Below are 15,635 nucleotides of genomic sequence, written 5' to 3'. Positions count from 1 at the left end.
CAACTTCAAACATAAATGAGTGAAGTGGCGTAGCATATTTGGCCTGAGAGAAATCAAACAGAATCATTTTAACAACATTTCAAACAAGCTACTGTAATGATCCTTCTCTTACTTCTTTTTTTTTTTTATGTCTCTTTCCCTAGATTAGCGGGTTTTGTTCTTGAACTGAAAGTTATCTATTGTAGGATACTATATAACAACTTTAAAACTACTGATAAATAACCTTCCCTTCCCTAGAGTCTCTAGTAAGTATACATGAGACTGCATGAACCAAGATTAACTAAAAATAGGACTCTGAAGATGCCCCTAGTTGTACATGGCTTTGAAAGTAACCTCAATAATAGAAACAAATAAATAAACACATACATGCACTCAGTCTTCATCTTCTGCTTGCATCCCTTCTCCGCCACACCAAGGAGGCACCCATGAGTGGACCATGCTCATGCCTATACAGAAAAGACAGCAAGAAAAAACCTTTCCACTTACTTGGTGTTAATTCTGGGTTTCCTTTTAAGTTCATCATCTTTGGAATTGAAGGTCCATATATGTCTGCATCAAGCAAACCAACTTCTTTGGCCTGTGAAAGTAAAAGTGAAAAAAAAAAGAAGTGAAAAGAAGTAACTGTCAAAATGTCCTTCTTTCTTTATTATTAGCTGAACAAAATTTCAATGCTGTTTAAAGAAATAAAAATAAGACCTTGATTTGAGACATCAGTTATCACTGTTTCCTTTCTCTCTAAATAGCAACTGAATAACAATGACTACAAGTTGGGTCAGTTGACTTGACAAGAGCTAGATTCTCCACACAGAGAATCCTTACTTGTACACTTTCTTACTTAAATTGTAGACCACAGACTTTATATTAAGCATTATAACCAACATTCTCTCTATTCCATGCACTTTTATACAAAACTAACACCCTAACATTTTAAACAAGGTATCAAATTTCATTGTTAGAAAAAAATTTAAAAAATTTTTTTAAAAACCCACAAAAAAACCACCCACAAACAAAAAACCAAAAAAAGAAAAACCAGGAGGTTTGTAAATATATGCAAATGAATGCAATTTAAATCATACTAGTGATTAGAAAGAATGTGAAAAACATAAAAAACATATTTTTATCTTTCATTTAAGTGGCCAGAGTACACTTTTGCAGACATCTTGAAGAGACTGAATGCAAGGCTCTGAAGCTACTTAAGACGCCATAACATTTTAATCAAATACATTTACACAAAAGTATGCTAAAAATGGGCTTATTCAACTACATATGGTACATTAGGCAATAAACTTTAAATAAAAATCATTTCAGCTATGTAGTCTAGACTTACAAAACTCCTTCCTATATTCTTTTTTTAATAGATGTACATACATATTTTGTGGAAAATAAACTATTTTTCTACAGATGGCAAGACATAGCACCAATTGCTAAGTTCTGCAAATTAAGTAGTAAAGAGCACGCCCTTTAAAGTGCTGAATGTCAAGTTTCTCTAATATAGAAAGCTAACTGTATTCAACATTTTGCAAAATTGCAAACAAGTATGTTTAAGAGCTTGTTTGAAAGGTTAAAGCAGCAAGAGGAGCTTTTCCAACAAAGTCAAATCAGACTTCCACTGTCAGGGTTTCAAAGTGTGTACTTCATTTTTTGGGTGATGCTTTCCTAATTTGGTATCTTATATTAAGTCATTTTGCTATCACAATTTTGATGGGAAAGACAGAAAGATAAGTTAAGAAAAAGCATTATCACACTTGACCTACTATGTACTTTAAAAAATAACTTTGTACAGCAAAAATCAACCAAATTTTGATTCAGTTATTCAATATATTTTTTATTAGCAAAACAGAGCAAAGTATATATAATTATATGGAATACTTAATGTAGATGTTTTAAACACTTTCTTTATGATGTCTTGTGAAAACTATTAGATAAAAGTTCAGGAGTTACTGTAACAAATTCTTCTTCTTGCCTTGTTGAAAGCTGCAATTCCAAAAATATTTAAAAGACCCATATTTATGTTAGACTCTAAAGACAGAAAACAAACTACTAAAGCTTCTTTGTTCTTGTACAAAATGCATATTTTAACAGATTAGAAAGATTCGTGACTCAGCCCCTGTGTCAGCAGCTAATCAAACCCATCAAAACATCATCTACAGTCTGTTCCACCTAATTCCTTCCCAAATGAAAGCAAGTAATTACTAAAAAACCCACACAGTGTGTTAAACCTGATGACATACTTCCCTGCATTTCCTGAGGATTTTCCCCCTCATGCAAGGACTCTGACTATTGATTGACTGCAATGATCTCACAACTCACCAGAGCTTCACTTTCAGACCAAAGGGACTAGAGATTTAAGATGACCTAAATTAACAAGAATGACTTTATGACCTTCTAGACACATAATCAGGTATTCACCACTACAGGCCTCTCATTCCTAGGAGTCAGCAGCACTGCATCTTCTGTATCTGTATTACACAAGCTAAGTGTACAAAATTTCCTGGACTAAAGAATAAATAGATCCACACTGGAAAAGAACATCCGATAGGACTTTACAAATTCCGCTACTACTTTATATTACCAAGCTAATACAATAAACCTGACCATTTCTCTAAAAAACTTACACACTTTTTCAAAATTAAGAAAAGTGCCTGTTTCTGACATGTACTGCTTTTCATGGATATAGATATCAATAAAATTGTTGTCTTCAAACAGAAGACAAGACAGATTCTCAAGTTTCTACGATCCATGTTAACAAAAGCACAAGTGTTCCTGTAAGCCTGGCGCTTTCTACAGGATTATAGGGAAAAGGTCTTTCAGAAATCTTTAAATCACTGACAAAACCTCACTAAAGATAGCCTAAGGCAGGTTTTTTTTTTTCCTTACCAAGCAATTCAACATGTTAGGTAAGTAGAGTTCACTACGCCCAGAAGCAGCAGCTTACACAGAAAGCATTGGCCCAATAAGCTATGGTTTTCTTTCTCCCAAATATCCCTGCTTTTGCAGGATGTAAACATCCCCAGAATGCCAATAACCCTTTACTCAAGGTTTAATTATCTCAGAAAAGTATTATGGCAGCTACCAAGGGATTTTTTAAGACATGCACAGTACAGTCCAGATAATTTCTTCCAGCATTTACAATGTTTTAAATACCCAAGAGAAGAAATAATATGCACACACCTGGATGCTACCACATGAAACTGTTAATCAGAATTACCAGATACTTCTCATGCTGTGTGAAATATAATCCAGATGCACGAGTTACGATAATTAAAAAATTAAATTAGATTGTAATAAATTGTTTTTTCCCCCCATACAACCTAACCTCATATAAAACAGCAGATCTTTCAAAGCACTGTATTAAAACAAATCCTAAGAAAACAACATAACATCACACAAGGTAAAGAAAACCATCTGGGCAGAAGGAATAGATTATGGAGAATCAAAAGCACAACCAAAAAGGCAACTTGGGAAAAAAGGAGGAGGGAAAAAAGCTCTAAGATTCCTCATATGTCCTCTGACATTATTTTAATATACATATACTTTTCATACCCATGGTGCATCTTTTTATTCTTAAATAATACTCATTACACAGACAGAAATGCAATACTTGAAGCACACCCAAGCACGCAGAAGTCCCCCTGGTACTTTTTAGCCTTTTTCAGAGAGCAGCACACACCACTGCTATAGCCTCCCTTGGCACTCTGGCAGGAAAAGGACTCAGAAAGCACAACTCCACCACCTCCTCATGGCTGCATGTTCTCCTTATAAACATTTCTCTCCTGTGCTAATAAACAGCATTCCATCTCTCCAGATGGCATAGCAACAACCAAGTTCAAAACAGCTGTTCTCACGTTAACATTTGTCCTTTTCCTTTCACCTGCCCAGCTGTGAAAGCAAGTTTGAATCAATCTTCAAGTTTACTACACCTGGAAAATACTTTCTAGAGACCTTAGTTTTGGCTGCCTTACTGCAAGTTCTGCAGCTTAAGCACTAAAGACACAAGTGACAATGTAACCATTCCCATTTGATTTAATCATGGTCACTGGAAGCTACTTTTTTGAAAAAATATACAAAAACATGCAGTATCATTGACCTCTTCATGCAGCATAAGATCCTTATCAAAATGCCATCATTCACATATCACAAAGGACACAACTCTGTGTGCAGTGGAGAATCCAGTGCTATCACTTTTTTTTAAAGTTGCCAAATGTTTTATTGAGGAACAGACCTAATTAAAGACTAATAAAAAGAACAGTTCACAAAAACCTTCTATAAATAGCTGTTAATCAACACAGCCTGTGTTACTGCTAAACATCCAAAGACTCTTTGACAGCATTAATTTCATTTTTGCTCATATTTTCTGAGACTTTCCCATACTTGGTAGTGTATATGTATTCCCACTGGATGCTAGTAGATCATATTTTACTTTGAAGTCAACTCCGCCAACCACCAGAGCTCCCTGGTGTTTAGCCTGGGAGGGATAAAGGCACAGGTTAATGAGCTGTTATTGTTCTATACAGTGAAGAATTTCCTACACTAGAAGTGCTGCAGTCCACTCCAGAGACAGAAATTCCAGCTTTGCTCAGTGAAGATGCCAGTTACTTTAAAGCTGGTTCTCTTAATCCACCACCAGGACTCTCAATTTACCCTTTTAATATCATTATAGACTTAGAGCTAATCCCAAAGTGCAAGAAGCAACACATAGGACAAAAGGAAACTTCAAAATCAGGATAGGCTATGGATTCCTCATTTGACATACTGACACAATGAATAGCCATCTTTTAATCCTTAATTCTCTAACTCTTTCAGCTGCATGCTATTTAAGTGCCTAGCTGTAAATTAGATTAAAGACAAAAATGTACCATTGCAGTTTCCTCACTCTATCCTAGAAACGCAAACTTGCTTTAAACACTCCGTCTGCTACTGGTTTAAAAGCATTTTTCCTTTATGTCAAGTGTTTTCAATTTTCTGCCAGCCACAGGATTCTCCAGCACTTCTTTTCCACAACAGTCTGCACTAGCTCCTACTCAATGTTCTTAACAATTGCATACCAGAAATTCAACCTTGTTTGGCCTTTCTGCAGATTATCCATCCTGCTGAAGAAAAAAATTCAATATAGAACCATTTGGAAAATAAAATTACCAAAACAGAATCCCCAGCATTACCACATCTCTACAAGATGCCTCTCCACTTATACAGCATGTCAAATTATTACAAAAAAGGGTCCACCTTTCACATCAGTCTCTCTGGTATCTTTCAATTACTTGAAGACTAAGGATATTTAACTTCAGGTATTTAACTTCAAAACAGACCAAAGAGAAAGGAAATTTTCTTCAAATTAAGCATATAGTTATCTGGTTTAAGTAATATATTTTAGGAGGTCTATTTTAAAATATATTTTTAATTTTATTCATTTTTATTTGAAAAACAGCAAAATGTTTAAAGTTTTATTATCTCTTTTTTTTTTTCAATTGATCTAGAAGCTAAGTTATTGGAAATAAAGCAAACCAATTCTTACTGGCATCTCCAGCTTTATTGAAACTTTTCAACATTAAGAAACAAGCATGAAGACCTTAGCTACAGTGATTAAATTCTGATTTTCTATGCAACAGAGTTAAAGATGCCTAGAAATCAAACCGAAACAATTAGAAAAGCTGCACAAAACAAGTCAAAACTTGTCTTCGTGCTACTATTACTCAGTGAAGGATCCCATTACTGTCTAAATTCTTCTAGATTTGTTTTCCCACATGGAATTTCTTCCTTACCAGCAAGGAATGTATATGCATTGTAAAGCCATCTATGAATGCAGCAGATATTAGCCTGGGGAAAAATGGTTTAATTACACAAGCCAAAAAAAAAAAAAAAAAAAAAGTGGCAATGTTTAAAACGTGTGGGTTTTGATTAAATACACGGTTTGAAGAAATTAAAATTAATTTTATTAGCACAGTAGTGAGTTGACACGATGAGTCGTGTCCCATCTACACCATCACTATGCTGTCACTTATATATAGGCACGAGAATTAAACCTCCTCCCCGCCCGCGCTGATACCGGTCAGACACCCACCCAGGCGAGATTTCTGCCTCGGGAGAAGAAAAGGCGCGGTGCGAGGGGACACGGCGGCGGCGGCGGGGGACACGGCACCGGAGGGGGTGTACGGGGGGGCACACGGCGGCGGCGGCGGGGGTGTACGGGGGGGGGACACGGCGGCGGAGGGGGTGTACGGGGGGGGGACACGGCGGCGGAGGGGGTGTACGGGGGGGGAACACGGCGGCGGCGGCGGGGGTGTACGGGGGGGACACGGCGGCGGCGGCGGGGGTGTACGGGGGGGGGACACGGCGGCGGCGGCGGGGGTGTACGGGGGGGGGGGACACGGCGCGCCCCGCCCGCGGCCCGCGCGCCCCCTGCCGGCCCGCGGCCGCCATCCCCGCGCTGCGCAACAACCGGTGGCTTGGCTGGGCCAAACAGGGAAATCCGCTCCCCCGCACAAAAATCAGCCTTCGTGCATCTCCCGTTCCGGTCCTGGCCCGCACCACCACCCAGTAACCCCCTGGAGCTACGCCAGAATCCGGAAAACTGCTGCCTTTCACCGCGTGCCCCCAGTACTGCAGGAGAAGCCACTTATGAGTACATGCTAACTTGGCCCATATGGTTTTGCTTCCTCCTCTGTCCTTCAGAACACAAAAAACACTTCATCCTATAGTGAAAATGTAAATCTTCCCGAACGAAAAGGCGAGCCAAAGGAAATCTGGCTGGGGAGCTTGCCTCATAGTGACAGCACAAGCATGCAGCCTCCCAACTGGATTTGTGCCATCCTTAGTCATGCACAGCTGGTGTTTGCTCACTAAAATACTCTGTTCATAAACAAGCAATCCCTACCCTATTATTGCTGCCATCTATTAATTCAACTTGTTTCTACTACAATAAATTGTCTTTGGCCAGGCAGCTTTCATAAATAGTCATTCTAGTCTGAATATGAATTGTCCTGGCACAAAACCCAAAAATTCTTCCCAAGTGCTCCTAGGGGAGCACAACTGACTGCTGGTACATCAAAAGAATGAAAAGAATCAGCTGTCAAACTAAGCAAGCAATTAACAATATATCACAAGGGTAAAATTTTAAGTTATTTCTGAACACAAAAAGAACGCTGTATAGATTTATAGGCCTTGGTACAGGCCCAAGAGCTTATATATTTCTTAACTAATCCATGTACAACAGGTAACCCAGGGAACCAAAAAAACTAATATTGCTAGGAAGGCATAAGAGGCTGCCCTGCTTGTCTTCCCTGGCTCTGAATCAAAAAACAAAACCAACCAACCAAAAAAAAAAACCAAAACAAAACAAAAAACAAAAAAAAATCCACCAAACCACTCTGTCTTGGACATGGTATCTAGGCATCTACATGAACTTCTGTCTTGAATTATTTACTCTGTAACCATGAGGTAAAATATGCAAAGCAGACTGAGCACCAGCATGCAAGACTTTGAACTCTCAAATTCTAATTCCAGCTCTGCCAACAACACTGTGTGACCATGACAATGTCCAAGGCTCTGCTGATGGCTTAGTATTTCGGGCCATCACTACAATAACTGAAAAAGCTGCCATGTTAAAAAAAATTAAAATACATATATCAGTAGAAACAGAGGGGATTTTGTTCAGTTTTTTAACTACAGAAAGTAGATTTTTAAATATGGAAGGATGTTTTCTTTCATCAAGAGGACAAAAAATCCTTTACACTTGGACTGGTAATCTTCTAACTTATGATACACCAAACAACAAGATGTCACAGCTGTTACTGAAAGCAGCAAGAATCTACTCTAATCCAATCTCCTCTTAGAGGAGTGCATCTTTCACAGGTCTCACTCACCAGAAAACAGCTGTTTTCAATAGTCTGTAACCTGTTTTATCCTAGAAAAAGAACACCAGTGACAAGCATAGAACTTGTAACACAGACTAATGAAGGAAGCACAGACCTTTAGAGTCACGGTGACCTATTTTCCTCCACAAGTCCTTTCTAAGCAGTACATCAACTTCAAATCAGTTTCTATCAATTTGTGTTTTGTTTATAAGAGACATAAGGGCAGTTAATGAAGTTGCAGGAGCCTCCTGAAGCTCTGATCTACTAACAATCATTACTGCTTCTTCTGAAAGAGACAAACTTACAATAGCAATGAAGGAAACAAAAACCACGGCAAGGTGAGGCACAATCAACAGTCACTAGATGTAAAATAAAGGCATCCATTGCTGCATACCTGAGGACAAAGAAATTCACTATAAAATACAGCAGGAGGCACCAATCGACTCTGAAAAACAACCTCCTTATTTACTTCATTCACCATTACAAAACTGAAAGTTGCAATGATTTCGAGAATTCAGAGCACTGGACAGTTCCAGCCTGCAACAAGGTCACAGAGATTCTAATTTTAAAATCTTATTTCACAAAATTAATGAACTGAAATCAATGTGAGTACACAAATGAACAAACCAACAACTTCAAGCCCAAAGGTTAAACATAAACATGATGCATGCCATAATTATCTTAAGGAAAATAAACCACAGAAGAAAAAAATATATTAACACATGAACCAACAAGACAGTTGTTTCTTTAATCCACCTTAATTTCATACTTTCTAACTTGTAACTACATCAATGCACCATTTCACCACAGTAACAGCTTGCCAACAAGTTCACACAATTCACAGCTATTTCATCAATTTCAGCAGCTCTTCACTGATTAACATCCACCAGATGCTGGCCTCCAACTTCACACACCACCACATAATTGTAACATCAGAACTCCTAATAAAGAGCATAATCCCAAAACTTGTGTATGTCAGAATTACTAAGAGATAATTTATCTAAATATATTTTTAGATGCACAAAACTGCATGTTTGAGAAGTATCAGACACGATCTTAAAAGCACATAAACTGGTACAGAAGGTTATTTGCAACTGGCTGACATGGTTCCCATGGAGCTACTCAATGACCATCCCACAACACAGATCACATTGCAGACTGATTTTTTTTTTTTTTTGCAAAAGAATTAGAGCAAATGCCATGTTTTAAAGTTGATTAGAAGAAACCATTTAAGCCGTTTTGCTTTTCAAGATGACAGATTTTTCTCTGAGATCCAATTATTCCAACAGCCTATTTAAAATACAGAATTAAAGACTGTGAAATAAGAAGATCAGATGCCATCACAAAGAGTACATATCTCATATAACAGCTTTAAACACTCTTCTTATTAAACATGACTGAGTTTATGGAAATATTTTAAATCTTTTACAAAATTCCTCCAGGAAGCTTGCAGATTGCATGTAGCCCTCACTCCTACCTGTTGTCTTTTGTTTTACTTGTCTTTTAGAACAAGAAGATGCTACATTTGCCTGATTAAAGTACTTGAGTACACGTGGTATTTAATGTTTTATGAGTACAAAGACTGCATCATAAACCCTCCCATTGCAAAGGGGGCTTGCTTCTGAGTTTATCTGTGTGGCAATAATGTGCACAATGGAACTACTCCCAGTCTACAGCAGCAGGTGGACATAACAAACACCTGTAGTTTTTACTCTTGAATGGTTTCTACCATCTATTTATAGTCCAGGAAACAGTTTTAGTAATACTGAGCTGGCAAATCACTCAAAATTTGTATTTCTAAGCTTGAGGAAAGATACATAGTTTCTGGGGTCTTTTGCCTTAGCTGTTTATAAAGTATTTTTATACATAATTTCTCCAGAAATAGTACATCTGTGGAGCTATTAAAAAAAAATGTTTTGGACACTATTCAGCACAAACTCCTATTTTTTTTCAAGTTGGTGTTCTGAAGGGATAGGACTATTTATTGTCTCCAACATGCAGAAGCATTCTCTATGACATCTATAGATCCTTCCAGAACTGCAGTTGAACTCAGCGACACAGCAGGGAAAGGACAGAGCCAAACCCAGAAGCAGGATGAGATCTACTAAGTTGTTCATGGTACTGATAAAATATAAACAAACCGACAGAAACTCAAACGCCCACCAAAACCAAATTAGAAATTAACTAAGTAAAAACATTAATTACATTAAAAGTATGTGACTGCCCTTGGCAGTAACCATTTTATTTATGACACACATTTCACATTAAGGCTGATAATTAAATGTTCACCTACCGAATCATTTGCTGCTAGGGCGAGGGCTATATTTACTGTAAGAAAGAAGAGAAGGAAAAACAAAAATATTAAGTGCAGGAAAACTTAATTCCTAAAAATTGAGAATGTTATCACTGCTAACAAGAGAAAATATAAATAGAACACATTTAATAATGACATCATCTCTTGGTTCTCAGCTTCTTGCATCTCTACAACATTTGCAGTTCAAGTGGCAGCAGCACCTACATTTCAGTCCATGTTTGTTAACCAGCAAACAAACTCAAGCTCATCTACAAAAACTTGAAGACTTGCAGTTTCTAGAGGACACTGCAAAATAACAATACAGTCTCAGTATTTTGCCAAAGAATAACATTCCAAAAAACTTTTGGAAGTACCCACTTTTGAAAGTGGACACCATACTATAAAACTAAATTACTACCATCAGTAACCTTCACCACATTCTCTAGTGAACTTTCATAAAACTAGAAATTAGGTAAGCATTAATATAAACTATTGAAACAAATGACCAAAAAGATGATCATATCCTTTTTTTTTAATTCCTTGTCATATATTTAATAGAGATGTTTTCTGGAAGAAGGTGTAATGCATGCTTTTCACTTGATTTTTATGTCAGAAAACAAAGTCACATCTACCTGAAAGCATCTGTAACCAAAAAAAAAAAAAAAAAAAAAAAAAAAAAAAAAAAAAAAAACAGACAAAAGGAGATGAAGCAAGTAAAAAGACCATTTGTTTAAAGCTTTTACATTTCCATCAGTACTTAACTCTCATAACTAAACAGCACATGTAAATGGTATCTTTAATAGCTCACCAGCTTCAGTTATGTTGGGAGACCTCCTAGAAGCTTTGGTATAGAAAATAGAAGCAATAAAAACTAATCAAAGTGTTCAAACATGCATTCAAAAACATTGTTCCAGCAACGTAATTTCTTCTAATCATTGAGTACAATGATTCCAGAAGATGAAAAAGCACTGAAAGCAACAGAGACTACAACATGAAAGCCTTACGCAATAAACAGAATGAGTTATTCAACAGGTTAGGGAATGACCCTGACAAATTTGACCAGAATGCAGACACTCTTTTCCTGAAATGGAGATCCAGAGCAACTGAAACACAACTATACTGGAGAAAACAAAAAAAAACAACAACAACTAAACAAAAACAAAATAAAAATGCCCTGACAGGCCTTCTGACATACACACAAGACTGATGATATTTCCTGTGGTGCTTTAGGAATTAAAAGGTGCTTACTGGTGGTGCTTTAGGAATTAGAGCTGCTTACTGGTCACCATTCTTTTCAACTCCTGCTCTCAAAATGCATCAGCAGAATGGTCACCAAACATGTCCCCCACAAATCTCAAGTAAGAATATAATTTTAAGTACATAATTCAGTAATGATGCCATGCAATACTTTTGTTTATACAACTCATTTGACAGTCAGTTATTCATCTGAGCAATGAAATTTATTCTCATTGTAGTAAACAAGAATATACATTTCCTTCCCAATATTACAAATTAAAATACTAATTTTAAAAGGCTGTCCATTACAGATACATGTAAATACTTCATTTACATTTCCAATATCTTATTTAATGATTGTTGAACCCTGATTTTTATTTTTAAATGCACAGGAATTAACTCACAGCTGTAAGTATTATTTATACATGTGTTAAATTTTATGTAGAATTGCACACAGATGCCAGTTACAAGAACTTAAATTCAGATTCTTATTTGTAGACATGAGTAATAATCTGAATTTGCTTTTCAAATTATGCTCATTTTGTAAACTATCCATTGATGAACAGGTATTTGGTATTTTTAGTAACCTGCAACAATCAGTCTATGTATTATAATGATATAACTTTTGATGGTTAAGAAACACAAGTTTTAACTGTTTTGCACATCTTTGTACAAGTAGGTGTATCCTATGTATAGGATAGACAATAGCTAAAACTGAAAAAAAAAACCAACCTTTTTTTTTATGAACAGTTATTTTTAGTACAGATATCATGTGAATCTGTTCTAGAAATTATTAGACAATTAGTCTGTTTCAAGCATGACTGAAATACAAACCCCAAAATTACACATTAAGAGCGACATCCATGTGTTATTCACAACACATGGAGACGAACAGCAGACATCCTTCAACTAAAGGATGACTCTTCTCCAGTCTAGATGCTAAGAAAGAGATCTTTAAACACATTTCTAACACTTTACAGAGATCTTTTCCAAGAACTTTACTTTCAGTGTCATAGTATCATAGGATGGTTTGGGATGGAAGCAACCCTAAGAATGACCCAGCTCCAAATCCCCACCATGGGCAGGGACACCTTCCAAGGTTGTCTAAAATCCATCTAACCTGGCCTTGAATACTTCCAGGGATAGAACAATGACCCCTTGTCTGGGCAATGTGTTCCAGTGCCTCACCACCATCACAGTACAGAATGTCTTCCTAGCAGCTAATCTACTTCTCTCCACTTCTGGTTTAGAACTATTCACCCTTGTCCTATCCGCCCATACAAAAAGTCACACTCCTTCCTTTTTGTAAGCCACCTTTAATTAATGGAAGATTCTTTAAGAGTCTCCCTGAAGCCCTCTCTTCTCCAGGCTAAACAACCCTAACTCTCTCAGCCTGTCTTCACAGCAGAGTGCTCCAATCCTCTGATCATATGTGGACTTGTTGGACACACTCTCACAGGTCCTTCTTATGTTGGGGGACCCAGACCGGGATGCAGTGCAGCCATCCGGCCAATTCCTAATCCTCCAAGTGGTCCATCCATCAACTCCCAGTCTCTTCAGTTCAGAGACAAGGATGTCATGCAGGACAGTGCCAAGTGTTTTGCAGAAGTCCAGGTTGATGATACCAGTCATTCTTCCCTCATTCACTGTAAGAAGGCACAACAAATGTTTTTTTGCACATGTTGGCACAACAAATCTTTTTCCATTCTATCATCTGTTTAAGTTCAAGTCAATTTCTGTAGTACTGCTAACCCATGTACTGTCTCATTTGACCACCTAGGAACAGGTGGTAGAGAAAAAATGACAGAAAAATTAATTCAAAACCTAATGGTAGAGTTGAGAGAAGAGTTCAAGGTACTTCACAAGGCTCTGATCAATTTGTGTGGTTTATAAGTACTGTCGCACTCTTTCTTTATAAAATATCTTCATAAGTAGTCAAGAAAACTGAACAGAGTCTTGATCTGGAAACTTTCTAAATATTAGTATCCTCTACAGAGAAAGGCACTTTATAGGCACACCTAAGCAGCCAGGGAAGGAGGAGCAGTGTCACTGCAATAACAGATGATCCCTTTCACCTCAGCCTACATCACCTCTTAAAATGCCTCGATGTCTCACAACAGTGCTGCACTACTACAAAAATATGATTTCAAAGCTTAATTCACGTCTAAGTTAAAGCCAAGATTTCTGTATCCAAGTAAATTCTCAGAGGCTGCAACAGGACTTGTCAGAGATGAAGGGCAGTGTTATGCCCAATCACAAGGTAGTGACACAAGCACCTAAATATTCCATTCAAAATACTAGAAAATGTGCAAAGGAAATTATTTAAAAAAAAAAAAAAAAGGACATCTTACCTGCTGTTGTTGATTTTCCAACTCCTCCTTTTCCAGAGGCCACAACCACCACCTGCTTAACTCCTTCTATGGGCTTCTGCTTTGGCAGCCCTCGTGACAGGATCCGAGCACGTTTGTCCCTCAGAGCCTCATCCCCAGAGCTTGAGGACTAACAAAACCAAAAAGCAAGTGAATGCATGTGCACCAACCTGCAGTTCTCGCAGAGAAAGCCGACAGGAGGGAAACTACATGCACATTGAGAAATTTCCACCACTTGTCTAGAAAAACATTCTGTGCAGGGGCTCTCCCAAAGGGAGTCTGCTTCACAGGGAGGTAAGGACTGGGCCAACTTAAAATAACACCAGTCACATATTTTTTCTGACAAACATTTAAATACGCTTGATCTGAACAGTCAAAGACAAAAAAGCGCGTTGAAATAAACCAAAACACTGCTTAAAAGTCGGAAGCTTTGTTAAACAGACTAGACTTGGCGGTACTTTCGGTAAAGTTGTTTCAGGCACACCAAATACAGCGACAGCGAAGGAGCAGGAACCCGAGGGGCCAAGGGCAGGCGGTGCCGGGCAGGCGCTGCCCGAGGGCTGTCCCTGCCCTGAGCCGTGCCACAGGCACCGCACGTGTGCGGGCGCTGGAGCGCGCCCCGCTCCGCTGCCCCTGCCGCGGGAGAGCCACACGCGGGGCCCCCACGGCCGGACAGAGCCGAGCATCCCGGCAGGCAGCGTCCCACCCGCTCCCGGCTGGCTCAGCGGTACCGCCACGGGCGCTTAGTGCCGCGCACTGCTCCCACGGAGTTCACGCGAGTACGGATAAAAAGCGGGCAGAGCTCGTCCATCCTCCTCTCCCGGCCCGGCGCTGTCCCAGACCGGCCCCCGCCGCCAATGCCTGCAGCGGCCGCATCCCCTCCCGCCGGGACTCTGCTGCTGAACCGGCTGCCGCAGGACACGGCCCGTCAGGGTACCCGCGCACGGACAGACCGTCCCGCCTGCCGCCCGACGGCAGCCCCGCAGGCACAGGGACAGCCCAGCCCGGCCCTCGCCCGCCCCGTTCCGCTCCCGCCCCGGCGGCCGCGGCGCACGGCGCGGCTCCCGCCTCACTCACCGCGGAGCCGGCGGACGGAGCGGCGCAAGCGGCGGGTGCGCAGCCCGGGACACCCCGCCGCACCGCCGGAGCCCTCCCGCCGCCGGCGCCGGGCAGGAGGCGGGCGGCGCGCAGCGCCCAGCGCCAGGCAGCGCCTCCCATGCCCGCGGCCGCTCCGGGCGCGCTGAGATGGCGCCGTGCGGCCGCGCCTCGGCCCGCCCCCCGCGCCGCGCCGCGCTCCGCCCGCTCGCCCGCCGGCGGGGCTGCTGCTGGTGCTGGTGGTGCTGGCGGTGCTGCGGGTGGTGCTGGGGGTGGCCGGCAGGCCCGGGGGCAGCGCGCAGCTTGCGTAACTGAGGGTGTGGCGCCGAGAGGTACCGCGGCTCCGGAGCTGCGGGAAGCGATCCGCGCCCTCCCGCCGAGCGCTCCAGCAGCGGCCCTGGGAAGCAGCGGCACGGAAAGCAGATCCCTGCCCCTGCCTGTAAGGAAACCGGGGCCGCGGCATCAGCACCGAGTGACCGCACGCGTTGCAAACTGCCTCGAGCTAATTCCTCATTATGCTGTAATTGAGCCCGCAGGGGCTCGTTCTAGAGCTGTCTGCAGTGCTCCTTCGGCTCGTTGGTGGCTTCTGAATTCTCATCTTGGCCCGCAAAATGGTTGGGCAAGAGCTCGGTCCCGTCTTGGTTTGTGTCCTCAACAAATATTATAAATATATCCCATTTCCTCCTTTGGATCATTACGTAAAAGAACAAAGACCTGTAGCCGAGATAGATGCCACCTGTGGTGTTTTTTTGTTTTTGGTTTTTTTTTTTTCGCTTATTTTGCTTTGGATTT

At 40.5% G+C, this 15,635-nt stretch overlaps 1 protein-coding gene across 4 annotated transcripts in view; it reads right to left on the bottom strand.

Moving 5' to 3' along the window:
- The window catches only part of NUBPL (NUBP iron-sulfur cluster assembly factor, mitochondrial), an 81,057-nt gene extending 66,074 nt beyond the window's left edge, over window positions 1–14,983 (bottom strand). The window contains exons 1-4 of one of the 4 annotated variants that reach the window (XM_030240347.2): window positions 14,826–14,983; window positions 13,731–13,878; window positions 10,144–10,178; window positions 487–577 (exon numbers count right to left, since the gene is read on the bottom strand). In XM_030240347.2, the coding sequence (XP_030096207.2) occupies window positions 487–577; window positions 10,144–10,178; window positions 13,731–13,878; window positions 14,826–14,966 (415 nt within the window). In that variant the 5' untranslated portion in view covers window positions 14,967–14,983. Of the gene's footprint in view, window positions 1–486; window positions 581–10,143; window positions 10,182–13,730; window positions 13,879–14,825 lie in introns of those variants that run through there. The other 3 variants (XM_050975182.1, XM_050975183.1, XM_050975184.1) reach the window with 3 other exon arrangements.
- Window positions 14,984–15,635: the final 652 nt, after the last annotated feature.

This window comes from Serinus canaria, chromosome 5, assembly GCF_022539315.1.
Source record: "Serinus canaria isolate serCan28SL12 chromosome 5, serCan2020, whole genome shotgun sequence".
NCBI lineage: Eukaryota > Metazoa > Chordata > Aves > Passeriformes > Fringillidae > Serinus > Serinus canaria.
The sequence above is the reverse complement of the archived record's forward strand: the minus strand, read 5'-3'. Positions and strand labels throughout refer to the sequence as shown.